Source organism: Pecten maximus, chromosome 10 (assembly GCF_902652985.1).
Source record: "Pecten maximus chromosome 10, xPecMax1.1, whole genome shotgun sequence".
Lineage (NCBI taxonomy): Eukaryota > Metazoa > Mollusca > Bivalvia > Pectinida > Pectinidae > Pecten > Pecten maximus.
This window is the reverse complement of record NC_047024.1, coordinates 20,588,929-20,616,901: the sequence shown is the minus strand read 5'-3', so window position 1 is coordinate 20,616,901 and position 27,973 is coordinate 20,588,929. Positions and strand designations below refer to the sequence as shown.

The 27,973-nt window shown below is 35.5% G+C and overlaps 2 protein-coding genes across 3 annotated transcripts in view; both read left to right on the top strand.

The window, feature by feature from the left end:
- LOC117336224 overlaps positions 1 to 1,612 on the top strand; it is a 34,642-nt gene extending 33,030 nt beyond the window's left edge. The window contains exon 5 of the mRNA XM_033896683.1: positions 81 to 1,612. Within this exon, the coding sequence (XP_033752574.1) occupies positions 81 to 1,516 (1,436 nt within the window). The 3' untranslated portion in view covers positions 1,517 to 1,612. The remainder of the gene's footprint in view (positions 1 to 80) is intronic.
- Positions 1,526 to 27,957, top strand: LOC117336223. 2 transcript variants are annotated; one of them, XM_033896682.1, is made up of 12 exons: positions 1,526 to 1,826; positions 2,430 to 2,524; positions 3,116 to 3,188; positions 3,453 to 3,569; positions 8,126 to 8,428; positions 9,351 to 11,595; positions 15,704 to 15,819; positions 16,068 to 16,210; positions 17,875 to 18,013; positions 18,642 to 18,773; positions 20,487 to 20,603; positions 20,999 to 27,957. In XM_033896682.1, the coding sequence occupies exons 1-12, from the start codon at positions 1,623 to 1,625 to the stop codon at positions 21,092 to 21,094; spliced, it is 3,780 nt and encodes a 1,259-aa protein (XP_033752573.1). In that variant the 5' UTR covers positions 1,526 to 1,622; the 3' UTR covers positions 21,095 to 27,957. The 2 variants fall into 2 exon arrangements, with proteins under 2 accessions (XP_033752573.1, XP_033752572.1); XM_033896681.1 differs by having other exon boundaries at positions 9,351 to 11,883.
- Positions 27,958 to 27,973: the final 16 nt, after the last annotated feature.

The following is a 27,973-nucleotide window of genomic DNA, read 5'->3' as shown; positions in this document are numbered from 1 at the left end:
CATGTTAAAATGTTAATATATAAATAGTTAAGTCTTAGTTAATGATTTCATATTAAAGGTTGTCAATATCCATCTTACAGATTCTGGTCAAGGCATGCCGGTACCATCCACAGCAGCAGAAGATGTTTTCAAGGCCAAAGCGTCATTGTATGGCATTGAAATTTGTACCAAGGCAGAGAGGCTCGCCACTGCAGAGAAGCAGAATAAAACTGTGAACCACCAGCTGTATTCCTTACATAAGGATTCAACTGAAGTGAATGGAGAAAAAAAACCTGAAATGTTATTCCAAATGACACATATTGAACCTGAAGAGAGTAATGAAAGTGAGGAGGATGCTGCTACATCTTCTATAACTGAAGTGACCTCTGAATGCACAACAGTTCATCAGCAGTTCATACCAGATTACGACCAAGGAAAAAACCTGAACTCTTCTGAAGATATATCCAATCCCTTTTTTATCAGTCCGGAGGAATACAATGGTTGTGTTTTGTATAGTGAAGGGACGGAGCAAGAAACAGAAGAGAAAAGTAAATTAATTGAGATTCCTCGTAATTCATGGTCCAGTGGAAGTTGTGCTAACAGCATAGATGAATGTGACAGCTTTAACACTGCTCACAATCAGGATGGTTCAGATGGAGAGATTGGAATTTTCAGAAATTATGTATTGGAAGCTCTGATGTCTAAATCGCCCCAAACCAAGAAAAAAGATGATGCAATGCAAAATTCTGAATTCCCAGTTATTGAAACAGAGCAGTGTGAAACTATGACGAAGAAAATTGCTGATACAGATCTAGAGGAGATTAATCACAGGAATACAGAGGAGTTTGATCACGGGAATGGGGATACATTTGATAGTCTAGTTGAAGAATATGTAAAATCAATTATCAGAAAAGCATGTGAAGCTGTTACAAAGCAGTGCAACTTACCAGGAGAATGTAGGCCAGCGGTTAATGAAATGGATGAAGAAAATATCAACAACTGTAGTTGTAAAGAGACTGATTATGAAAAGCCTAACTGTGTAAAAGAAAATCACCGAAAATTGAAATGCCAGGATGAAGCCGATGACACAAGGGTCAGTCATGAGGATCAGGTATCAAACACAACAATCAAGCATCAAATTGATGCAGATGATTCAAAGGATGGGCCAGTTGAACAAGTTTCAGAACTGTCTTTAGCGTCGTCTTCCTCCAGTGCCTGGGCCATGGCATGGAATGTAAAACACAGCAGTTGCTTGGATGAGAATTCAAATTACTGCAACAGTAATGTTGAGAAAGTTAAGGCATATCATCAGGACTCCGAAAGTACTGAACAGTCTAGTGATTACAGTGACAGTGGGAGTGGATCACAGTTAAATCCGATCACACCAGAATTCAGACCACGCAAACATCTGAAAAACAAGACTGTGAGTTCTATGAGACCTGATGCACCTGTGTTTCAACCTCTCAATGTGCAGACCCTTCCACGGTCTGTGAAACAAAAGGTGACGATTATGAGAGAGGTGACTGTGTCAGACTGAAAAGAAGGAACACAGGGAGGTAGCTAGTAACACTCGCAGGGTGAAACAAGTGGATCAGGTCTCGGAGACCGTCAGTTGTGACACTCGCGAAGTTTGTGTGAATACCATGGATTCCTGTTTCTCTGAGGGAAATGAGTACTTTGTGGATGAAGAGACCACGTTCTGTGATCAAGGTACACTGACAGAGTCCCTGGACAAGAGGTCGATTGGGGTGTTAGTCAAACCACATTCTCTTGATGCTTGTACAGCGGACAAGGAATCGATGACAGAACCTGTTCCAGACTACCTGGAGAACCTGATAGCTACACAAGTCAGTTTCCATTCTCACATTTTAAGTTTCAGATTACCCGGTAACGAAATCAGATAGTATAAGAGCCTGATAAAGGTGACAGTGTACATACAGTACTAGTCATTGATACATCACAGATTACCTGGTAGCGAAATCAGATAGTATAAGATAGAGCCTGATGAAGATGACAATGTACATACAGTACTAGTCATTGAAACATCACATATCTAAACATTCATTGGTTATGTCTGATGAAGGTGACAGTGTATATGTACATACCGTGCTAGTCATTGAAACATCACATATAAACATTCATTGATTGTGTATCAAAATCCTTGCATAAAGTTTAAGTGTTGGGTATTCAGTAAAATATATAATATATAGAACAGTTTAATAGGTCTATAAATTAATATTTATGGAATGTATGAAATGTTGCTGTCATATTGGGAGAAATAATCAAATATAGTGATAAAAACATGTACCCTTGAATCTACAATTAAAATTTTTATGATATACAGTAACACTTTTTAAGGAAACTCCCTACATGTTCTATCAATAGATGACATTTCCTGTTGCACAAATTGATGTGATTGTCTTGATTTATTTTATCTATTACCTTTTCAGCGAGAGCTGCTGCATCTGCGTGGAGATGTTTGTGTTTTGGAGCTAAAGCAACAGATTCACCAGCTGGAAAGGAACAAAGAGTTGTTTCAGAATATGTAAGGAAGGTTTTTTACCTGAATATGTATAAATTTAAATGCAAATTTATACAAGAAATAGCAATTTCTAATTATGCAATTTCATCTTGCTGTGGCATGTTCATCTATTATATGCAGGGATAACTCTGGAGGGGGCCATTTGCCCCATATTTTCCAAAATGGCCCAACAAAACTCACAAACTTCTTCAATTTTCTGTTTTGGCCCATACGATTTCTGAAATCTTGACAAAATGGTCCATGATTTTTGGGTCCAAGATGAACCCTGATATGTTATAGTTTTATAACCTTCAGATGCTCCCTTCTCCTAGATATTTCTTCAGTCAAGTTTATTGCAGCATGCTGCCATCTCTTCTGATAACATAAAATGAGTGTTTTGTTGCGAAAACTTGTTTTGGAACTAGACAAACTAAAGGATCTGACGACAAATTATGTGTACAATGTATCCACTATCAATATGTGTCTGTCCTCGTCTATAAATAGTGTACACCATATACAAAAGTACATGTAGAACTGATGATAATGCAATTGAAAATTTTATCTTTTCCTAGCTAGGGCTACCAGTTATTATTGTACAGTTTTTATCAATTGCAGGAGAGGAGAGCCTCTTGATAATATTGTTGACGACCGGTTAACAAGTCTGAAAATTGAACTCAACATCATACAGGTATTGTTATATTAACCCTGTCAGTTTTGGTATTATATTTCATATGTTAACGCAAAATGTGGACAAGATTTCAACTCAATGAATGTTGACTGACCTGTCCAACATGATATATCAAATGTGTTGGAAAACATTTTCACAAAATTATTAAGATATAAATCATTGTGTACTATGTTATTCTTCATAACAATTCTAGTAGATGTATAAAGCCATGTCAAGTGTTTTTATATGCAAAACAAATGATGTTATGTTGCTTATTCATTTCAGAATCAAGTGATGAGCTATGATGCACATCTTGCTGCTGGGAATGTGTTTAAGTCTGTTCCTCAGTTCACTGTTTCAATACCAATAGGCGGCCAGAATATGATAACCGTCAACAAAGTTGTACGTATCGCAGGAGTACATTTCTAGCAATCAAAGAAATTTTTAACTGCAAGAAAAATAAATTTTGCCTTTCTCAGGGTTCCCATTGAAGCCATCCCAATAGCCTTTTGAAGCATAGAAAATTGAAAGGACCCCATTTTTAAACGAACATTAATGTTCGGTTATTGCCATCAAGAACTGGACTGAGAAATATGACCATATTTGGTAGCCACATTCACCAATACGCCATCTACTGTCTGTTTCAATGAAATATGGCTGCCCCCATTGCCTTACGCTTCAAATAATTTACTGGCAAAAACATCTTCGTTTTATGTAGTAGTATTACCGAAAATGTTGAAATGTATTCAGTAGATGTTTTCAAGATGCATACGATTTGAGAAATACATAACTCTAGCGAAATGTGAAGACTAAATGAACCTGAACTTTGCGAATAACTCCAGGTCAATATATTCATGTAAACAAATATTGCGCAGGCGCATTCGTCTCCGGATGTTTAGAAAGTTTTGCTCTTCCGTGTTCATTCCAAAACGGCTGACATTATAGCATAGGTCTGCAAATATGTCCGCGATTTACTTAAATGTGTAATATATATATTCTAGAATGTTACATCATTATCAACTAGATGAGTATTTTTATAATTTAGAGAAAAAAATATATCAATAACGGCATACGAGACGATACATTGTATCATACTATAAGTTACTGTACATGTTCGCGAGAAAGGTAGATACTAGGTGGCATTTGTGGTCAGGGTGACTGGTCATAGCGTTAACATTGTCATCGATTTCCATATTCCATTTTCCTTTGACGAAAACGACCAATAAATCAAATGCAAATGATAATATCTTGTTGCCATGTGCACGGGATTGGTTGTTGTAGGCGATACTTGGAACGTATTTACTGTTGTAAGGGAGGTAACTGCAAGATTACGGAAATCAAACGTTAAACCAATTTGATTGGTCGATTCTTCCATGACTTTGGCAATATGGGTTTACAATCGAAGTGACAGATAACTACGGCAATATTCAGATGATATCAACAATAACATTTTTAGATACGTGTGGTCGGCAGTTGTCATGTTTAAAATGAACAATTATATAGCTTGTTTTTATTTCGGCAAAGTCGAGAATATTTACTGAAACGGACCACAGGTGAAGCAGACTTGGAAATACCGAAACGAAGAAAAATGGGGCTTAATTATAATATAGATTGGCATTATTTTCAGAGAATTGACCCACATATATGTTTTTCAATGCCTAATTGTATCATATGTAAAATATTAGAGGTTTACGAATTTTAGATTAATTTTTCATTTGCGAATCGCGGCCCGATTGTCGTTAGAGTTGAATTACCGAAATGGCCGATAGTGGACCCAAATCGATATTTTTACGAGAGATTGGACCCAATATAGGATCTATTAATCTTTGGTGTGTGTATAGAGACCATATGCATTTTTGTCCTTTACCTGGAAGTATTTTGAAAGAATTTGCAAAATACCGAATTCACGATCAAATTTTCGATTGTGACGAACTACTGAGACGGTGTTAAGTTCATGTTAAGTCAATCTGATTGAAATCAGCTGTTACATATGTACATATGGCTACGTTTACTATGCAATACGCCTACGTATTTTTTTTTTTCAAAGACGGAAAACGGAAATCCGGATTATCTAAAAACAAATGCAAAAAGACTTGTGATATTCACTTTAATTTGATATTCAGCCATTAATTGTTATTTGTAGTTTTATAACTTCTGAAATAGTGTGATCGATTCTCTATATAATATAGCTGTGGAACTTGTGTTATTTTTCAAACAAATTCATTTTGATAATTTGTTAATTTAGAACGTTCATCAAGTCATGATCAAGACTTGAAATTCTCGCTACACCATACTTCAAACACAGTAATCAATGAATTGATAAATTGAAAATTGAAGTCAAGCAAATGAGTTAATATTTACCTAAATAATTTTTCAATATACAACACATGTTCAGATGACTATTTGTGCCATGCTGTTACAAGATTTCAGTTACAATTCTAAAAGTCAAGCAAATGAGTTAATATATATTTACCTAAATAATTTTTCAATATACAACATATGTTCAGATGACTATTTGTGCCATGCTGTTACAAGATTTCAGTTATAATTCTAAAATTGAATTACAATGTAGTATGTAAATATATGTTATACTGTCAATATCCACAAAGCGAGTGTAGTCTACTGTACTCCGTCATGCCGGTAGATAGCGGTACATATACGTACTGCTTACATCTAGTGCTTACTTGTGTGAACTATAAATCAATAACAAAAATGGTTCATATATTTCTATATACATGTATGACTTCACAAATTATGCGGTGTCTGAAGATCTGAATGAAGTGAATAAACGATGTATAAAACTATTTTTATGAAATATTCAAGTCATAGATCATTCTTTTTTTAAAAATACTGATTTCAGGTCCATTTTGGTAATTCAACTATAACGGCAATTAAAATACTTCTCGTTTTTTTTTTAAGCCGGAAAACGGAAATCCGGATTATCTAAAAACAAATGCAAAAATACTTGTGATATTCACTTAATTTGATATTCAGCCGTTAATTATTATTTGTAGTTTTATAACTTTTGATATATTGTAATTGATTCTCTATATGATATTGCTGTGGAACTTGTGTTATTTTTCAAACAAATTCATTTTAATAATTTGTTAATTTAAAATTTTCATCAAGTCATGATCAAGACTTGAAATTCTCACTACACCATACTTCAAACACGGAGTAATCAATGAATTGATAAACTGAAAATACAACAAATGTTCAGATGACTATTTGTGCCATGCTGTTACAAGATTTCAGTTACAATTCTAAAATTGAATTAGTATGTAAATATATGTTATCCTGTCAATATCCACAAAGCGAGTGTAGTTTACTGTACTCAAAGTCATGCCAGTAGATAACGGTACATATACTTACTGCCTACATCTAGTGCTTACTTGTGTGAACTATAAATCAATAACAAAATAGTTCATATATTTCTATATATGACTTCACAAATTATGTGGTGTCTGAAGATCTGAATGAAGTGAATAAACGATGTATTACATTATTTTTATGAAATATTCAAGTCATAGATCATTCTCTTAAAAATATTGATTTCAAGTCAATTTTGGTAATTTTACTATGACGGCAATCAGGCCTAGAATGGCGAATAAACCCCTAATATTTTACATATGATTAATTTTGACATTGGAGAGCATATAATTGTGTCCATTCTCTAAGCACTGGTAGAATGTACAGAATAGAGCTTCATAAATATATTCTCAAAATTACTAATTACCCCGATAAATATAACATTTTACATAAACCTCCCATGACTGATGATTAAACTTGCAAATCTCCTGTGTCATTCCAATTTGATATGTGTAAATATATACACGTACTGTATATATATAGTTATAGATATGGAATGCTTCACAATTTGCATACAGTTATGGAATATTATAACACCCCCAAAAATATTCTCTCCACATAAAGGTGTGATTTGTGCAATTACATTGCTGAATTGTGTGGTTCAGTATGATTGGATGATCAACATTGGAAAAGGACAATAAATAGGGAATGTGTCATCCCATCGAATGGACTGTAATCTTTGTGATCAGGTTTGAAGTTGAAAATGAATCTTGAAGTTTTCTTTTCCTGTTTGCTGAATTATTTGATGAAGATAGTCTTTATCTGGTTGTTATTCTTTATCACATTGTTTACAATACTGTAATTATACCAGAAGTTTATCTTCTCATATACAGATTTATTAACATCAAATTATTCCTGAACAAAAGGAGTCAGTTTTTTTTTTTTTTTGAAGTACCATAAATGCTTGAGTACAGTTTCAATAGGATACATTCTTAATTCGGGCCTTGATTAGCAGCTCCGGTTTTGGTTTTCAGTAATTCTTTATGTGTGTTTCATCATATTAAGTTGAAATACAACTATGTATGCCAAACTAACGATGGAACTAGCCTAAATTTAGTGCATATTAGAAGTTGGCATCAATAAGGTCACAGAGTCCTGGCTATATTATAACTGATGATGCCTTCCCGAAAGAAAGAAGACATATTTTATTTTCATCGATCCAAGATAGATCAACAAACTTCCAATTTCAATTAGGACCTTACAGAAACATGCACATGTACAATCAAATCAGAACAGCTGCAAACATTTCAAATTATTTGCAATTAATTCCTAAACCGATATCAGTAAATGTATCAACTTAAAACTTAGAAGATTACTGATTTTGCATTAAACAATAATGTTCGTTTACAGTACTTCCAGTACTTTGATTTTCTGGAAGCTCCATTCAAATTATTCGCAGGGACCCCATTTTATCTGAAAAGGACTCCATTTATGAAATGCCCAGTGCAAACCCTGCCTTTCTTAAACTTGGCCTCTTATACAGGCTTTCAATTGTCAGATCGTAATTACGCTTTGTCAAAGAAATAGCATCGTTAACAAAGATTAACAAGGTAATTATGTATTGAAAGGAAACGTGATTTATATTTCAGTTAAAACAGAAATCAACTAAGAATGCAGGTACAAAGCGTTCATTCTGGGATGCCTATACTCCAGAAGAGGAGAGGTCACTCCGGGACTTGGGAACAAGCCGTCCACCAAAGACGAGCAACAAAGATGATAATAGCAATCATCCAAAACCCATTTCAGCGTTCCAGATAAAATCATCTCAGACTAACAATTTTACATCAGCCAAACGTTTTGGAAGTGATCCTTCCAGTAACGGTATAGAAGATGTTACACTTACAGAGGACAGTGTGACAAATAGAAAACTGGGGCAGGACACATCTGTAGAGGTGAGCAATATTCATTACAGCTCTGACTTGGAAAGAATTCCCCCCAGTATATTGAATCTTTCTTAAGTTAAAAAGCTGGCCCTGGTTTCATTAAGGACATTCCTTAGCTTCAAAATTTTTATTATTATATAAAACAATTTAATATTGGATTGAAGGGGGAAATATTAGTTCAGGATTGTTCCTACAATTCTGTAATGGTTTCCTATTGGAAATTTTATTAAGGAATATTGATGAAACTTTTATCTTTCTTTTAATGATATTTGTTTTAAGCTTTGATATTAAATGTATTTATAAGTGCATATTAATTTAATCTAATGTATTTTTGTGCTCAGTTGTTTGAGAAGTATTTACATGTTATAAAAAATATGAATATTTGGCTTGAAAGTATTTACATGTTATAAAAAATATATATAATAAAATTAAGACTCCCATAATTACAATTAAAAGAAATTAAAAGTGTCTGCAACTGTGTTTTGTAAATTGCTTAAATCAATCAAAACAATAACATTACAATTTGGTAGGTCCTACAAGAATGCATATGTTATTGCTTGTAAGCAGAGCTCAGTGTGACTCCATTGGGCTTCTCCATGTAGCTTTCTGAACAAAATCAACTAACAGTGTTTTAAAACTTCTATCCATTCAAGTTTTTTTTATATAAACTCTTACTATAAGGTTGATATAATTTATATATCATATTTGGTTTCATACCAACCGCTGATAGCAGGGGATAATGCCACGCTATAAGGCACGGCTTGTTATGGTATAGACTCAGGCATTGCTACATATATCGAAACCCTATTTCACTATTTATGTGAGGATATCGCTGTTTAATGAATATGAAATCTACAGATATATAGTCGCTTTAACATCCAACACTCGCTCAGTATTGAGTGTATAATTTAGTTTGTTCTTGAATTTTCAGGTTACAAAAGATGTCACTGATGTCACCTATCTGAAAACTGATGAGGAACTTGTGCTGGACATGGATGATATTGATGATATTTCACTTCCTGAACTTTCCAAAGCCCCACAGAATAAACAAACAGATCTATTTGATAATACTACAACACGTGGAGGTGATCCAGTTTCTGACGGTGTGAAAAATGGCTCAGTGAAACAGATCGTTAATGATTCTCCAGTGTCATTTTCAATAGACTCGAGAGAGGCATCATGTGAATCTCGTGTGACAAGTGATTTCAGTGCTACTGCTAGAACTGCCTTCTCAACAAGTGACTCTGTAACAGAGAATGATAAACTTTCCAAGCTCGCCTGTAGATCAGCATCTGTTATGTCAACAGTAAACAATACCTCTACTTTATCCTCAAGTGTACTAGCAACGGAGACACAAAACAACAACATTACCACATTTTGGAGTGGATCCTCAGTTGTCAGTAAGGAACAAAGCAGCAACATAACCACATCAAATGGACCAACCACAGTGTCTAGTGTACCCTATCCTGTTCCTGCATCATATGTTCCAGTGTCTGTTTGTAATGCTTCAAATTCTGGAAGTATCATGACAAACCCTATTCCAGTCAACACACAGCGTTTGGCATCAGCCCAGCTAACTCCAATGATGACCAGACCTCCCCTATTGGCCACACCCAGAATCATTCCAGGACAACAGGCAGTGGTGCTTTACCCTCAGGGACATCCAGTCCAGCCAAATGTAGCCCCCTACCTCCCGGTCCGTCAGTCTCAGCCAAGCCTACCTCCGTACCGCCAAGTCCAGCCAAGCATACTTCCCTATACTCAGGTTCTCCCTGGTCAGGCCACAGTGCCCTCCTTCCCTGTGATAGCAAACATGAGAACACCGCTACTACCTCAGCCTCCTAGGGTTTCCACATCAGTTTACCAAGGCAATCCACTTTTTCATTCACCTCTAACTGGTCAAACTCCCCAACCCCTGGGAGTGGTTCCTTCAACAATCGCACAGACCAAAACCTCCGTGGTACCAAGTCAAACGGTATCCCAAGTAGTGCCAGGACAAGTGTCAAATCTAAATGGACAACAGCCAGGTCTACCTGGTCACATGAATTCCACAGCAGTTCAAGAACAGAGGAGAGGAAATTCACTTGTGTCGTCCTCAAATGCTATGTCTTGTGCTGTCACAAGCACTACTCAAACGTCTAAAATTGCAGCTACACTAGACAGGCCGTCTGTCGACCCAGAACTGCACCAGGCAGTGATAATGCAACTACGTCAGGCATACCCTAACTTGGCTGCTGATCCTGTGTGGCTTGAAACAGTTGGTATACAACAGACAATGGTTTTACAAAAGTACATAGATGCCAGCAAAGATGTAGCTTCAGACAAAAATAGCAATAATGCTGTACAACAGACACCAAATTTGGACTTTGGGACAGATAGTCAAAGGAAAGACGAGTCTTCCAGACTTCCTACAGCTTCAAGCTCTCAAGTGTCAAATGGTGACATTCCCCAAACCGAGGTTGTGTTAAAGCAGAAATCTGTGATTGACGAGAATTGTGCTGTGATTCCCCGTCAGCCTCCAGGATTGGCCAGTCTGGCAGACACAGACCAATCACTGAGCGATAAGTTTGAGAATTTTCCAGAAATCAGTATGAAGGACTTGGATGGAGGGACCACCAGTTTGGTGAAAACCATCAGTGATTTGACAAAGCTAAACAGAAATGAATCCAAAGATATTTCACCAGGTGAACAAAAGGAAACTATGGATGGTAGAACAGTGGTTCACAAAAGTTCTGTTGGAAATAAAATCTCCCAGAAACCAAAATCACTGTTGGACAACTTCAAGCGTGTTGAAAAACCTGTTCTTCACGAACCCAAAGTGTCAACTGTGTACCAAGATTCATTTGAAAAACAAAGATATTCCACTTCCAAGGATTCAGATCTTGATACCTTACATTCAAATTTAGCTAATAACAGATCCAAAAACATACCTCATCGCCAGATGCTCGTATCAGAAAGTACGAAAACAAGCAGGGAAACCGTCAGTTCCAAACCTAAGTCTGTGGGTGGGGAAGACTGGGAAGATGATATTGATCCAAACCCTAAACCATTTCAACATGACTTCCGAAAAGTTCGACCGGCCGAGAAAACAAAGACATCCTGGATGGCCGAAATGTCCAAGACAAATTTGCCTCCTGGTTTGCCATCCAAGAAGCCGACAGTTCCGCCAACAGCAGGTAAGGATGATTGGTGGGACACACCGACAATAGATCGCGGTTCTCCAAGTTCTAAGGTAATATATGCATCCACAGTTAATTACAGTCAAAAAGTCGAGCAGTGGCTCAATTTGAGTCAGCCTTCCTCAAATGATGTGCTGGTCAGGAACAAGAGTCCTGAAGATTCAGGAACAGCGGGCCAATCTGGATCCTTGTACAGCTCCCGGGGAGAATCGACTTCCAGGTCTAGAGGAGATGTCAATTATCTGGATGACTTTGACTTACCCGATGATAAAGATGTAGGAGAGGGTAATTGATGCTGAACTATATTCTAGCTTTGTAGATAGTTGCACTAAAATCTAATATGCATGGTATCAAGACTACCACATTTGTAGCTTGTAGCTCACTTTGTAGCTCTATATCTGAAAGGCATGTATATACAATGTATGCAGTATCTATATTTAATATTTAGGCTGACGCTATTCCAATACAATATATATCCCATGGGAAGACTTTAGAAAGAAGAAATTCTTGATCCTGTAGAAGATGTATTTGATGGTACTGTTGGAGTTCAATCACTTCTTTTAGTCACAGAGTTTAATCTAGGCTGATTTTACTACCAAAACGTGGTAATATTCCTGACTGACACCTGATGGTGTTTTCCCCTTTGAAAAAAAATTCCCCATCAAGAAATCAAAAATCCCATAAAATGGGAAATCCCCTAAGTTGTGATGAAATATATAAGAATTATAGCAAAGAATAGATGTAAAATGTTTACCGGTAAGTTTAAAGGCCCCTCAACTCATTTCCCCTAAACTTCATAATGGTAGCATGGTAGTATTCCTCAAATCCTAGATGAACCCCCGAGTCAGTTTGACAAACTCATGTCTTCCTGTTGGGTTGATATTTTACTGGAATAACATTAACTTTGTATGTTTATCCTATAATAAACCAAGGCCTAAGCCAACAATATTAGAGGATTACATGGTTACCAGGGACCTGTTATGTTATAGGAGTAACCAAAGCCTGGTAATAAACCTTGTCAGTAACAGTTCTGTATTAATGCTAATAAGTGACTTGCAATAAGTCCACCCCTATTTTTAGTCACAATTGGTCCTCTTGGCTTATTACAGGATAAATAGGTACATATGTCAAATGTAGAATGCATGTGGGAGTATGTACATTTGATCAGTAAAAGCATTTTAGACATTTTAATTGTAGAAATATTAATTATTGATGCTCATGCTCCTGCTTATGATGGCTAGTTGCATATGTATCATATCATTCTCCTTGTCTGTCTGTTGCACTTCTTAGACTTAACTTTTTTTAGTCCATATCCCAGTAACTCAGAAAGCTGCAAACAATAATACCACTGGACACAGGGACAAACAATAATACCATTGGACACAGGGACAAACAATAATACCACTGGACACAGGGACAAACAATAATACCACTGGACACAGGGACAAACAATAATACCATTGGACACAGGGACAAACAATAATACCATTGGACACAGGGACAAACAATAATACCATTGGACACGGGGACAAACAATAATACCACTGGACACGGGGACAAACAATAATACCACTGGACACAGGGACAAACAATAATACCATTGGAAAAAAGGGCAAACAATAATACGACTGGACACAGGGACAAACAATAATACCACTGGACACGGGGACAAACAATAATACCACTGGACACGGGGACAAACAATAATACCACTGGACACGGGGACAAACAATAATACCATTGGAAAAAAGGGCAAACAATAATACGACTGGACACAGGGACAAACAATAATACCACTGGACACGGGGACAAACAATAATACCACTGGACACGGGGACAAACAATAATACCACTGGACACGGGGACAAACAATAATACCACTGGACACAGGGACAAACAATAATACCATTGGACACAGGGACGAACAATAATACCATTGGGAAAAAGGGCAAACAATAATACCACTGGACACAGGGACAAACAATAATACCACTGGACACGGGGACAAACAATAATACCATTGGACACCGGGACAAACAATAATACCACTGGACAGGGGGACAAACAATAATACCACTGGACACAGGGACAAACAATTTTAACAATAGAAAGTGATGGATTTGCAGTGTGTATATGTAGTATGTAACAGTTTTAGCTCGCCCGTTACAAGTAACCCATGGGAACCCCACTTAAAAGTTTTTGGGGTAAGTACACCTCACAACCTTCTAATTTGGTTTATACATTCATTAAAGGTCTAGGAGTCATGCTATGACAAAATCATGCAAAAAAAAATGTGATTTTTTTTGGCATTTTACCATTTTGTGGACTGAACTTTTTTGGCAGCATAACCCACTTTTAAGATTTTGGGGCAAGTTTTGGAAAGTCCACACCCTTCTAATTTGGTCTAGGAGTGATATTATGTGATGTAAAATTTCAAAATGACATACTTTTACATGCATAAAAAATTAGTGCATGGTGTGATTGCTGCTGCCGGTAAGCTTCACAATCATTGATTGCACTTGTTTAGATTGCCAGTAGCTGGATATTAATGCATGCCTCACTACTTACTAGTCAGAAATAGACAATATTAAAATGTTTCTGATTATATTATTAAGATAATGGTAGAGAGTGAGAGGGGATTGATCCAAAATTAGAAGGCTTTGTTACCATTCTATGTAGTAGGTGTGTACATGTATATATATGCTTTCAGAAGCTTTGTTTTGTTTCTGAGATACTTGAAAGAGTACTGTAAATCACTTAGATTTCGCAAATACTTTATTTTGTGAACTTATAATATCATCTTCAGATATATTTGCAAATGATAAGCTATCAGAGTCATGGACTCTGTATACGCAAGACTCCTATATCAGTAACTGAAAGTGTGGTTATTATTTTCGTACAAATAATCACGAAAGAACTCAATTCACTGTTTAGTCTCTTCGCATATCAATGCGAAAATAAATCCCATATGAAATATAAGTGATTTGCAGTAATTGTTCTTCATTTTTTCCAAGAATTTAGATATTAGCTACATCAAATGTCTCATCACTGACCTCAGTCAGTTTATTTTTGACTGATCCCTTTTACACACGTGGTGGGTTTTATAATTGTGACATGTAGTTATGTTCTTGTGGCTATCTGATAAAATTAAATTGTTGTAATTATATTTATATACTATACTTTGATAAAACAATGGATGGTATTGTGGAGGGTACAATGTTGTTGTTCGCCTCAAAGGTACTAAATGCTGTAGTTTGTCTGGTCAGTGAAAAATATTGCATTTTGTCCTGTGATACTCATGTATTATCCATTTATAGTTTATAGAAAATGCATTTTATCAATGCTGTTAGCCTGTTACATTCATGTACTTCATGACCAATATTCTATTTAGGTGATCAGCTTATTTCTAACTCTAGAGCATGCCATGGCTATCAAATATTTATTGTAGCTCAATTGGTAGAGCACCCGGTCTGGCAGTGCACTACATATAGAGTGTATATGCATGATGTATAATAATATACAAATATTAATGTCATTTAATGATTTATATTACCAATTTTCTTTAGAATTTTATGTTGCTGTGAAGAAAATTTCAGTATTTGAAGTGAAATCAAAGTATACTATGTATATTGCAAATTTAAATGTATGATTTGTTGGTGTCAACTTGTCAGTTGTAAAGTCTTAACATATCACATGTGCTAGAGAAGATTACATGGTTACTACAGATAATAGTGTTTACAAGTTAACATTAGTTGTCATGAATACAGGGGTGTTTTTAACAAAATTTCGTTGGTGTTATGAAAATTTGTAGATCTGTCAGAATGTCTCAAATCTGGTTTCAGTGTTGGGGCTGGTTTCAGTGTTGGGGCTGGATTTTGAGATCTGTCAGAATGTGTCTCCCATCACAAAAGGAAAATCTGCTATCTGCTTTTTCTTGATCCCAATTTATTTACATAGCAAAAATAAAAATGTATATCCTTAATTGTAAACAAATAATAATAATCAAACTGAATATATACCTGCAAAAAAGATGATCTCCCATCAGAATTATAACAACAGCTACCTTCTAACAACATGATGAAATTGATGTCTCGATATTTGGCAGGTATGAATAAGGTGGGGAGTTCTGGAATGGCAGTCATACCTCTGGCTTCTAAGGCTATAAAGACAACTAGTGATCTAAACTGTGTTTCTGACGGAGAAGGCGAAGACTGGCACCAGGTAATCCACATAAAAGAACGTTTGGATCATCATTTCAAAGAATTGAAATATGTGAAAATTCATTTACACTTCATAGGTACAATGTATTACAATAGTAGTAAATTGAAATCAATAATTGTAATTGCTGTTGCCATGGATACATTATCAATGGGATTAGGGTTTTGAAAGCTTGAGAAGTCAGTGATTTATATTACATAACATTAACTTGAGAGTCACCTGTATACATTATCCAACTATATCCATCACAGGTTAGTAAAAAGAAAAAGGAGAAGAAGAAATCAGAATCGGAGCGACCCAGACGAAAGTCTGGTTCAGATGCACCTGGAACAAAAAGTAATAACTTTGAAAAATTGATAGCCAAGTTGTCGGAAGTCTTCACTACACTCAGTAGGTAAGTAACCATGGCAGTTTGGTGGTATCCTTGATGATACTGGAAGTCGGTAAAGATCTGAGTCTGACTGGTATAAGTTTCTTGACAGGGAGTCCTGGGAGAAGTAAATATGTTTTTGAAGACTAGCGGGTTCCTTGGCTAAAATTGTCACTAATTAATAATTTTAGTTTCAATGCCCATCACAGCATCCAATGTTTATTGATCTCCTGATACAATGTAAAACTACTGTTTAAAGATTACAATGTATTTGTGATCAGTAGTTCAGATAATGTAAAACAAGTTTATATTACAGTCAAACTTCGATGTTTCGAAGTTCAAGGGACTAACAGAAAAACTTTGAAACAGCGGGACTTCAAATTATTCATGGTTGACAATAAATCGATGTTTTCTTGATAATGACCATATCTGTTAACGTTACATGTCCTCAGTGTCTTCGTGTTGATCGTCGCCTGTCAGGCTCACATCGAAAAGTTTAGTTAATTTATACCTCAAACACAACAAAATAAAAATACTTTTCATTAATTATACCTAAGCATTTTGTTAATTAAACAAAGTATGTATCGGTTACAAAACATTTATATAGCGTTTAACAGATAAAGCATAAGAAGTACAATGCACACTTACGTAATGCGGAATGCCGATCGGTTGGAGAATGCATGATTGAATGACAAATAATCGATTTACTTGGACAATTATGTATAAGTTTGAAACGTGACACTTTGAATATGAGTGAAGACATCGCTAATTGTTTATGTTTAAAATTGGTCCGCTTGTTTTACAGTTCCAGAAAATTTACTCACCCACCGCTGATTTCAATGGCGGCGGAGATTATAAGAGACGAATACCGAAATGTTTTACCGGAGTGATTAAATGTCATGGCTTCTAAATACACCTTTTAGCTATCAATTTGGTCTGATTATTAATTAACCCCATGATCGGGAGTGACAACACATGCTATCGTTATCCCTATTGTCAGTCAGGGCATTTGGGGGAGAGGTGTGAAATCTTGCCGCAGGGACACGACAAACACCTGTCCAGTGGTCAGTACAGGTAAATTTTTTGTTCGAATCATGAGATGTCAATTACCTATAATATCATAGCTAACGGGTCATGAAAAAAGTTTGATACATCGAAAACTTCGATTTATAAAAATTTGAATCATACATAGGTTCGTTAGTAGTGTTATATAGTGAGAAAATTCAGGAACCAAGCAAAAAGTTCGATACAGCGAGAAATTCGAATCAACGAAGTTCGAATCATCGAGGATTGACTGTAATTTTGTAGTGTATTGATAAAGGATTGGCTTGTGAAAGTATATTCTGCTTCACATATATACAAAGAACTGTATCCCCTATCCAAGGTTTCATTATTAACCTGTAGTATTATATAACTGAATTTTTCAAGTCCATTGGAGCAGATAATCCATTGTCGCCTTGGTTACACGTTTTACCTCGGAAAAGATCTAATTTTCATGTCAGACAGAGTCTGTCAGAACTATGTTGTATAAAGAGTGCCAAATGTTACCTAGTAAATTCTGTTGTAATTTCTACCGATCTTTGTGCTGAATGTAAGATGTCTATAATTCCATCACCTTACAACGCTTTCATTGGACAAATCTAAATTTGTATCTCATAGTTGAGGTGAAAATACATGTCTTTTATCAGGGAACGTATCATCGAGCTGATCACAGAAGTAAGAAATGAAACCAAGGGGCTCAGTGGAATGAATATGAAACAGATCATCAACATGTCACGACAAGTCTTCATGGCTAAACGACATTACTATCAGGCAGAACCAAAACAGGTAACCAATATGTTATACTTGTGGATGATAACTCGGTTAATTCTCCCAACTATATTACCATTTTTCGTCAAGTCGGTTAATTCTCCCAACTATACTACTATTTTTAGTCCTAAAAACTGGAAACTAGGTGGGGACAGGGAAGGGAGACCATTGGATTGAGTTGTGTCCATCTGTATGTGTTCCTCTGCACTTTACCTTGCTCAGGTTCATTTTGACCTTTGACCCATATCAAAGTCTAGGGGACTGTATTTTGCCGAGGAGATTTCTATTTTATGCCCGATCTCTTCATGGTTTAGAGACTATGTAGTGTTCACCCTGTCACCCTTTGGTTAGACTCCTATTTAGGTCAATTTCTCACAGAAGAATGGTTTAAGTTGCCAATTATTTTTTAAAGGTTCTTTTAAAGTCTAATATCAAAGTTGTCAACTTAATTTCTGACAAGTATTAAACATCATAGACTGAAATCTACAGACTGGGGTGTTAGTCTGAACTGGTTAAACTGAAATTGAGGATGGCTTGATGAACAAGGTTGGCTGTACAGATTAAAAAGTAGTGCAGATGAATTGTATGTATGATAGTCTCTATATGTTTGCAATAAATTTACACAGACTAATTTCTTCTCTAACAGAAACATCCTTCACCCACTCCTACAGCTCAGAAAAGTCAAAGGTTGTCTCCCCTTCCTATTGTTGGGATGACTGCCATGCCTGGACCAGGGAAGACGTACAACTTCAAACCATTGTCAATGAGTGTGATCCAGGTAAATTTGGTTTGTCAATGAGTGTGATCCAGGTAAATTTGGTTTGTCAATGAGTGTGATCCAGGTAAATTTGGTCTGTCAATGAGTGTGATCCAGGTAAATTTGGTCTGTCAATGAGTGTGATCCAGGTAAATTTGGGTTTGTCAATGAGTGTGATCCAGGTAAATTTGGTTTGTCAATGAGTGTGCTCCAGGTAAATTTGGTTTGTCAATGAGTGTGATCCAGGTAAATTTGGTCTGTCAATGAGTGTGATCCAGGTAAATTTGGTTTGTCAATGAGTGTGATCCAGGTAAATTTGGTTTGCCAATGAATGTGATCCAGGTATATTAGGTTTATCAATGAGTGTGATCCAGGTAAATTTGGTTTGTCAATGAGTGTGATCCAGGTAAATTTAGTTTGTCAATGAGTGTGATCCAGGTAAATTTGGTTTGTCAATGAGTGTGATCCAGGTAAATTTGGTTTGTCAATGAGTGTGATCCAGGTAAATTTGGTTTGTCAATTAGTGTGATCCAGGTAAATTTGGTTTGTCAATGAGTGTGATCCAGGTAAATTTGGTCTGTCTATGAGTATGATCCAGGTAAATTTGGTCTGTCAATGAGTGTGATCCAGGTAAATTTGGTTTTGTCAATGAGTGTGATCCGGGTAAATTTGGGTTGTCAACGAGTGTGATCCAGGTAAATTTGGTTTGTCAATGAATGTGATCCAGGTAAATTTGGTGTGTCAACGAGTGTGATCCAGGTAAATTTGGTCTGTCAATGAGTGTGATCCAGGTAAATTTGGTGTGTCAACGAGTGTGATCCAGGTAAATTTGGTTTGTCAATGAGTGTGATTCAGGTAAATTTGGTTTGTCAATGAGTGTGATCCAGGTAAATTTGGTCTGTCAATGAGTGTCCAACAGTAAAGACCACCAGGAACTTTTGCCTTACATCCTTCTGTGTTTCAGTACATTATCTTGTCCGGGCTCTATCTTCTACACAACTTGTGTGTCATGTGTTAAAATTAGGTCACTCTGACCTACATTTTGACCTTTGACCTACATCAAAGAAAATATTGTCCAAGCTCTTATATATTCACACTGACCTATATTTTGACTTTTGACCAACATCAGAGAAAAATTGAGGCTGTATCTCATTAGATAAGCTTGTTTATGATGAATTTATCATCTATGCATTCTTGGAATATGATTTCACATCCGATGGGGGTCTGTAATTCACCGAATTGTATTAATTTAAAAATGTAATTGATATCGGGAGAGAAACAATGCTAGATAGACATTTAGGACAACTTCAGCAGTCATAACAAGACATTGTTTGTTCATGCATAAACTTATTTAGTTTTGAAAGAACAGCCATGATTGGTGGTTGTCCATTCTCAATGCACATATAGGACTTAATTTCATAAAAGAAAAATATTCATTCTTATTGCTGGTCTAATAAATAATTTTGCTGGTTTAATCAATAATTTCGCTGGTCTTATCAATAATTTTGGTATAAATATGACTTGCAGAAAATGAAGAAAAAAGACTCAGTGGACAAAATGATAAGGATCTTACTATATCAGACTTTGAGTGATTGGCCTGTATCAATCCACATCTGACCAATGATTCAGACTTGATTGACTATCCCTGTAGCTTCTCTCCAGGTGATAGCTCTGTCAGGGTTGTAGATTTAATGTGCCTTTCACTACTAACTGTATTTTCTGTGTGTTTGACAGACTGCCAAAGATGTACCATTGATGGATGATGAGGAAGAGATCTGCGTGATCTGTCACGATGCCCTCCTCATGGAGGAGACCAAGACTCTCGAGTGTGGCCATGTCTTCCATTCAGCTGTAAGTAGCGTGGCAGATAATTTTATTGTGCTTATCTATTCAGAAATCACATATGTTGGCGATATCTTGATGATATTTATATATGATAATCAAAATTATATTTCCTGAAAATTATGAAAGAGTCCATTGGACACAATCAAACAAATTATTTCATAATTTCAGCTGGTTCGATTTAAAATCTGTTGAGTGGTGATATTTTTTTTTACGGGACAGAAACCTGGCATTCATTTCCTTTCACTGATAAACCTTTGATAGGATTTGTATAATTTGTTGGCACTGTAAAATAGTATAAAAATAGAACAATAACGTCAGTACCGAAAGCTGAAATATTGTGATATATTTTTATTATACTGTCAGAACTAGATTCCGTTCAGCTTTTAACTCATTCTCTCCAGTGTATCAAGCAGTGGGTATTCGGCCAGGAGAGGACTTGCCCAAACTGTCGACGCCTTGCACTGTTCCCAGAGGAATTTCCACGCCTTGGCAAGTGACCGGAACCTTAATGATCGCCTGTCACACAAAACGTTTGCCAGATATCCTAACACTTCGATATTGCAGTGGAATCTGTTTTTGACAAAACATGGTTGTGCTCAATACTTTGAGTAAAGGCATTTTTGCACCTGTTAAAATCTATGCAATCAAAATTTTTGAAGCAGATACTGCAAGTTTTACATGATGTGAAGCTTCATCCATTTTGATATGGTGGATTCTTGTATTTTGTTTGGTTGAAAAGAAATATGGTTGAAAAGAAATATTTGAATCTCAGTTGTTTTTGTTGTGAATTTTATTTTTGTATTTTAAAGAGTCTCAGCAAAGTGTGTAGTTTCCTACGACAGAGAAAGACATGTATTGTAGTGCTTTACTATGACAGAATGCTATTTGTGCGAGTTTGGAATCATGAGACAATATGATTATGGGGCCAAATACAGTGTGTATGAGTTGAGAGAAGATGAAGGGTATCACAGTTTGTATAAGTTGAGAGATGAAGGGTAATACAGTTTGTACAAGTTGAGAGAAGATGAAGGGTATTACAGTTTGTTCAAGTTGAGAGATGGTGAAGGGTAATACAGTTTGTTCAAGTTGAGAGAAGATGAAGGGTATTACAGTTTGTTCAAGTTGAGAGATGGTGAAGGGTAATAGTTTGTTCAAGTTGAGAGATGATGAAGGGTAATACAGTTTGTACAAGTTTAGAGATGGTGACGGGTAATACAGTTTGTACAAGTTGAGAGATGATGAAGGGTAATATATTTTGTACAAGTTGAGATGATAAAGGATTATACATTTTGTACAAGTTGAGAGATGATGAAGGGTAATACAGTATGTACAAGTTGAGAGATGATGAAGGGTAATACAGTTTGTACAAGTTGAAAGATGATGAAGGGTAATACAGTTTGTACAATTTGAGAGATGATGAAGGGTAATATATTTTGTACAAGTTTAGAGGTGATGAAGAGTAATACAGTATGTACAAGTTGAGAGGTGATGAAGGGTAATACAGTTTGTACAAGTTGAGAGATGATGAAGGATTATACATTTTGTACAAGTTGAGAGATGATAAAGGATTATACATTTCGTACAAGTTTAGAGATGATGGAGGGTAATACAGTATGTATAAGTTGAGAGTTGATGAAGGGTAATACAGTTTGTACATGTTTGGAGATGAAGGGTAATATAGTTTGTACAAGTTTAGAGATGATGAAGGGTAATAGTTTGTACAAGTTGAGATGATAAAGGATTATACATTTTGTACAAGTTGAGAGATGATAAAGGATTATACATTTTGTACAAGTTGAGAGGTGATGAAGGGTAATACATTTTGTACAAGTTGAGAGATGATAAAGGATTATACATTTTGTACAAGTTGAGAGATGATGAAGGGTAATACATTTTGTACAATTTGAGAGATGATGAAGGGTGTTACAGTTTGTACAAGTTGAGAGATGATGAAGTGTGATACCTTTCGTACAAGTTTAGGGATAATGAAAGAGTTTTACATTTTGTTCGAGTTGAGACATAATGATGGGTTATTCAATTTGTATGAGTTGAGAGAGAATGATCAGTAATGCAGTTTTATTTTTATAACTTTTTAATAGTTTTTGCAATTTGCATTCCAATAATCTTTTGTGTTCAGTTAATATTGACTATAGTATGTTTTTATACAAATGAATATACATTGTATATAAACTATGAAATTTCATTAAAATATGAAAATTAATGTCAGTTAAATGTCAAAGAAGTATTTCATCTGTACAACGAAATGTTGTTCAATTCTATTGAAGGTGGAAACAATTAGTTTTCATTACAAATATAACTTGAATATAAGTATTTTTTTGAGTTATTGATAGTGTATGTTTTAAGGTAAAGTAATAGTGTTTATTAGATAAAACATTCTTTTGCAAATATTTAAAAAAAAAATAGATCTTTTCAGTAGAAGACATTTCATTAAAAGTAGAGTATATCTCATTACTTTACCTGGGCTATTTTTACTTTAAATGAATTTCTCTGGTGAACTTTATTATTACAGAGATATCACAGGGGCATGTTTCTACGGTAGGTGGCTTGTCAAGTTAGTGACCCCCTCCTGCCAGAAACATTGTTATATGCCTCTGTGCTGTGTATACAGCTTTAGTTTAATACTGAAATTTTTCCTATTTTGTCTTTCTTTTGTGACCTCCCCTGGCCCATTGAAAATGGCTATATAACTTTTCAGTAGGCTTAGAAAGTGCAAAACATTATAAAATCGGGAGTTAATATGCTTACTGAAAAAATTTGAGATTAGTCATCACTTTGTTACTTATTGTTTTACTCACTGTTTAATTATTAGATATAGAATAAAACTAATTGGTAGATTAACAAATCTAAAATGTCCTAAAATTAATATATGAAGATAAAATATTTTGTTAGATTTTATGTAAACGTGTTAAAGGGAGCTGAGGATGTACATATATACATTTATGATATAAAATATTTTCTTATTACCAAAACACTCCAAATGGAAATTATGTCTCTTGATTAATGCATGACATAATCATCATACAAGCTATCAAGTCAACCTTAATTTACCGACATCATCTGCTGTCAACCAACCAATTCCCTTTGAGGGAATAAATCATGACATCAATCCTTGTATCACCTTTATGCATTAAGATCACTTCATTTATAGTCATTCATTATCAGAAATAACATTTTAAAGTATGGAAATGAATACTAGTATATGCAGACCACAGGAAAAATCTGTCACAAAGTTAATGTGTTCAACTCTCAAGTCTGTCACCAAGTTAGTGTGTTCCATCCTCAAGTCTGTCACCAAGTTATTGTGTTCAACTCTCAAGTCTGTCACCAAGTTAGTGTGTTCCATCCTCAAGTCTGTCACCAAGTTATTGTGTTCAACTCTCAAGTCTGTCACCAAGTTATTGTGTTCAACTCTCAAGTCTGTCACCAAGTTATTGTGTTCAACTCTCAAGGCTGTCACCAAGTTATTGTGTTCAACTCTCAAGTCTGTCACCAAGTTAGTGTGTTCCATCCTCAAGTCTGTCACCAAGTTATTGTGTTCAACTCTCAAGTCTGTCACCAAGTTATTGTGTTCAACTCTCAAGTCTGTCACCAAGTTAGTGTGTTCCATCCTCAAGTCTGTCACCAAGTTATTGTGTTCAACTCTCAAGTCTGTCACCAAGTTATTGTGTTCAACTCTCAAGTCTGTCACCAAGTTATTGTGTTCAACTCTCAAGTCTGTCACCAAGTTAGTGTGTTCCATCCTCAAGTCTGTCACCAAGTTATTGTGTTCAACTCTCAAGTCTGTCACCAAGTTATTGTGTTCAACTCTCAAGTCTGTCACCAAGTTAGTGTGTTCAACTCTCAAGTCTGTCACAAAGTTATTGTGTTCAACTCTCAAGTCTGTCACCAAGTTAGTGTGTTCAACTCTCAAGTCTGTCACAAAGTTTGTTCAACTCAAGTTTGTCACCAAGTTAGTGTGTTCAACCTTCAAGTCTGTCACCAAGTTAGTGTGTTCAGCTCTCAAGTTTGTCACCAAGTTAGTGTTCAACCCTGAAGTCTGTCACTAAGTTAGTTTTAGTTAGTGTTCAACCCTGAAGTCTGTCACTAAGTTAGTTTTCAACCCTCAAGTCTGTCACCAAGTTGGTGTTCAACCCTGAAGTCTGTCACTAAGTTAGCGTGTTCAGCTCTCGATCCTTTCATTACCAAATGTTGTGTTCATTCAAATATTCATGCTAGTAATAACAAAACGTCTTGTTTTTTTTAAGACTGGAGATCTGTTTATTGCCAAGTTATGTGTTCAGTAAAATATGTTTATTATGTGTTTAGATAGAACCATAGTACCACATTTGTTCCACAAGTAGTATAGTTTAGTATTTGTTGTGCAATATTGACATTTGATTAAAACAGTACGTGTATAATGAAACCTGCAAATGAGTCAATCTCAGATACTTATTACGCATGGTATCACTCTTTAGTCTCAGTTTGATAAAATGTGTCTTTCATGATCATTGCTATATATGGAAGTAGTAAATGCATGTGTAAGCATGTCTTTTTTTAGTTAAATCTATCACTTGTGTTCATATTATATTGATTTTGCTAAACTTGTGTTAATAGATTGAACATTACATGAACATTAATGGTAGATTCTCAATTTACAGTACAAAATATATATAACCAACATAACCATTAGATATTAGCATAGATCTAACATTATTTTATTAGAATATTGCAATTCTTTGGTGTTCATTCCTATATTTATAGATATTATTTTGTTGTTTTGTTTACAAATAGAAACAATATTGATCAGAGCACATTTCTAAAAGTTGAAGCCCTGTTCATTAAAACAAATTGAAGATGTTGGATAGAGGTACATGATTGTACAATATACAATAGATAAATGTTTAAAGTTTGGCAGTAAGAGAGCATAGCAACTAAATTAATAAATATTCCTCTTACCCTGGACAGGGATATCCTCAGTTTTACGGTGGTGAGATTTTCTTATCTCACCCTAGGAAAAGACAAGCTTTCAAGCTCTTTGAAAGTTCTCAACAATTGTATTTCGCCACGTCAACAATACCATAATGTCACGTCGACAATTCAATCGCGTCATGTCAACATTTCCTTGCATTGATGTAACGTCAATATTAGATACATAAGAGGGTAAACAGGGTAAGAGAAAAATAATCATTTACCCCCATGGAGGTGAGACAGGGGAATCTCTACCCTCTGGGTAAGATAATTAAGCTGCCAAACACTCGGCAAGCCTCGGGTTGAGATTCCCCGGTCTCGCCCCAAGGGGGTGAAAGATTCTATTTATCACCAGATTTTATAAAAGATCAATCTGCATTAATAGTTGACTCCATTTAAGGAGGTTTGATCATTTATAAAATCTGTTGATATAAGTAAATTATATTATTGTTGGTAAATAATCTGTTAAATATTTCCTCTTTCTTTATTTTGTTTTTGTGAAACAGGTTAACTTTGTGGTTCATGCACTTTGTTTTATTTTGATATCTTACTTAACATACTTGTCCATGCCAATATCAAGTGCCATATGAGATGTATCTTTTTTTTCTGGTTGTTAATAAATGATAATGCTTGTCGGCTACTTAATTTGTGTTTACATACACTGTTTTAGGGAAACCCAGACAGATCATGTACAAATCACAAAAGTGTGTACCATATACTGATCCTAAGGGCTGTAAAATTTAATAGCGACCGCCCTGGTGCCCTAAACTGAAAGTTTCTGATTCAGAAAAATTGTCATTTTAACTTTATCGTGAGATGATTAAAATGAGTACACTTCTTTTTTATTGTATAAGTTATAAAGTATAGTCCATGAAAACAATGGATCTTTGATATAATTGTATAGGAGTTGGTCTGGAGATTAATTTGCAAAAATTACAATGAAGGTTACATTAAATTTGTCTTGAGAGCTACTTCATCCATCACCCCATGAATTTGATTAATAAATATTAGTCTTTTAATAATACATATAAATGTCTACAATTTGAAACTCGTCTTGTAAGACCATACAATCAGGTTAAGTTATTTGAATTGTTTTTAAATGTAACTTTCATTTTGATATATATATTTTTCAATGCCAGTAAAGCATTTATGTATGAGGGCTGATTGATAAGTTGTGAGCCTGATATTGAAGGATTTGAATGTTGCTGGACATATTGTATTCATTTTTCAACATAATCCCCTTCAATATCTATACACTTTTGCCAGCGGTGATTAAAGGCCTCAATGCCACTTTTATTGAACTCCTTTTCTTGGCTGTTCAGAAAGTCATCCACTGTATGTTAGGGTAACTGTTAGGGTTAGGGTGCCTGAAATAACTGTTTCCAGTTTTTGGAAATAGATGAAAGTCTGATGGAGCAAGATCAGGTAAATCAGGCAGATGCTCAATAAATTTAAAGCCACAGTCGTGAATGGCAGCCATATACAAATATGACTCTTTCACCCGAACCGATTTTGTCCATTTTGCAAAAGCTGCTTGTCTTGTTTACTTTAAAGTGCTACCTCGTCAATATAAACTAACCAAATGAGACCAGTCATTGGGTGCATGGCCCTATATATAGTCGGAGAATAGTAGGACTTAAAAAGAACATCTTTGAGTACCTTCTTCAATACGAGGCTCACAACTTATCAATCAGCCCTCTTACGATGCAGTATAGTTCCAAACCTCAGGCCAAACTTTGTTACAAATGTAAAACAGCTATAATTTAACATCTAGTCAATGGATAACGGGTCAGATAATTGTAATTTTAAGTCTTCCTTTAAGCATTCAAGATTGTAGTATTTATTGTGAAAACTTATATATAATTACACATACAACACATACATGTATCGTGGTCTTCAAACTGGCATTTCCCGAGCTATGTAAAAACTTTTTATTTAAAAAGATATTTACTACTTGTTATTGACCAGCATCATGAAGTACCATTTGTCTCTGAAGGTATCTCATTTTGAACTTGGTTATTTGTCTAACCGTATTTATCCAAACAATAAGCCCACCCATGCCTATTGCAGTTCAGTAGGATTACTGTTACCAACAAATTGCTATTTCATAACCAGTAAGTTAAGTGTTGACCTGGGCTTAATACTGGATAATTACATTGACTGTGTCCCCCCCCCCCCCCCCCCCCCCCCCCATGTCGGTTTGAAAAGACTGATAGTTATAATTCAGACAATAGGGTACTTCATTGCGTACTTTATCAACTTGGCATTATTTGAGCTAGCATACAGGATGTATATGCACGTATGATAATTTCAACTATACAGGATGTATATACATGTATCACATATTGTTTCTTATACTTGTTTGCAATATAAAAAAATACATATCATTGAAGTTGCATTCTGAACCA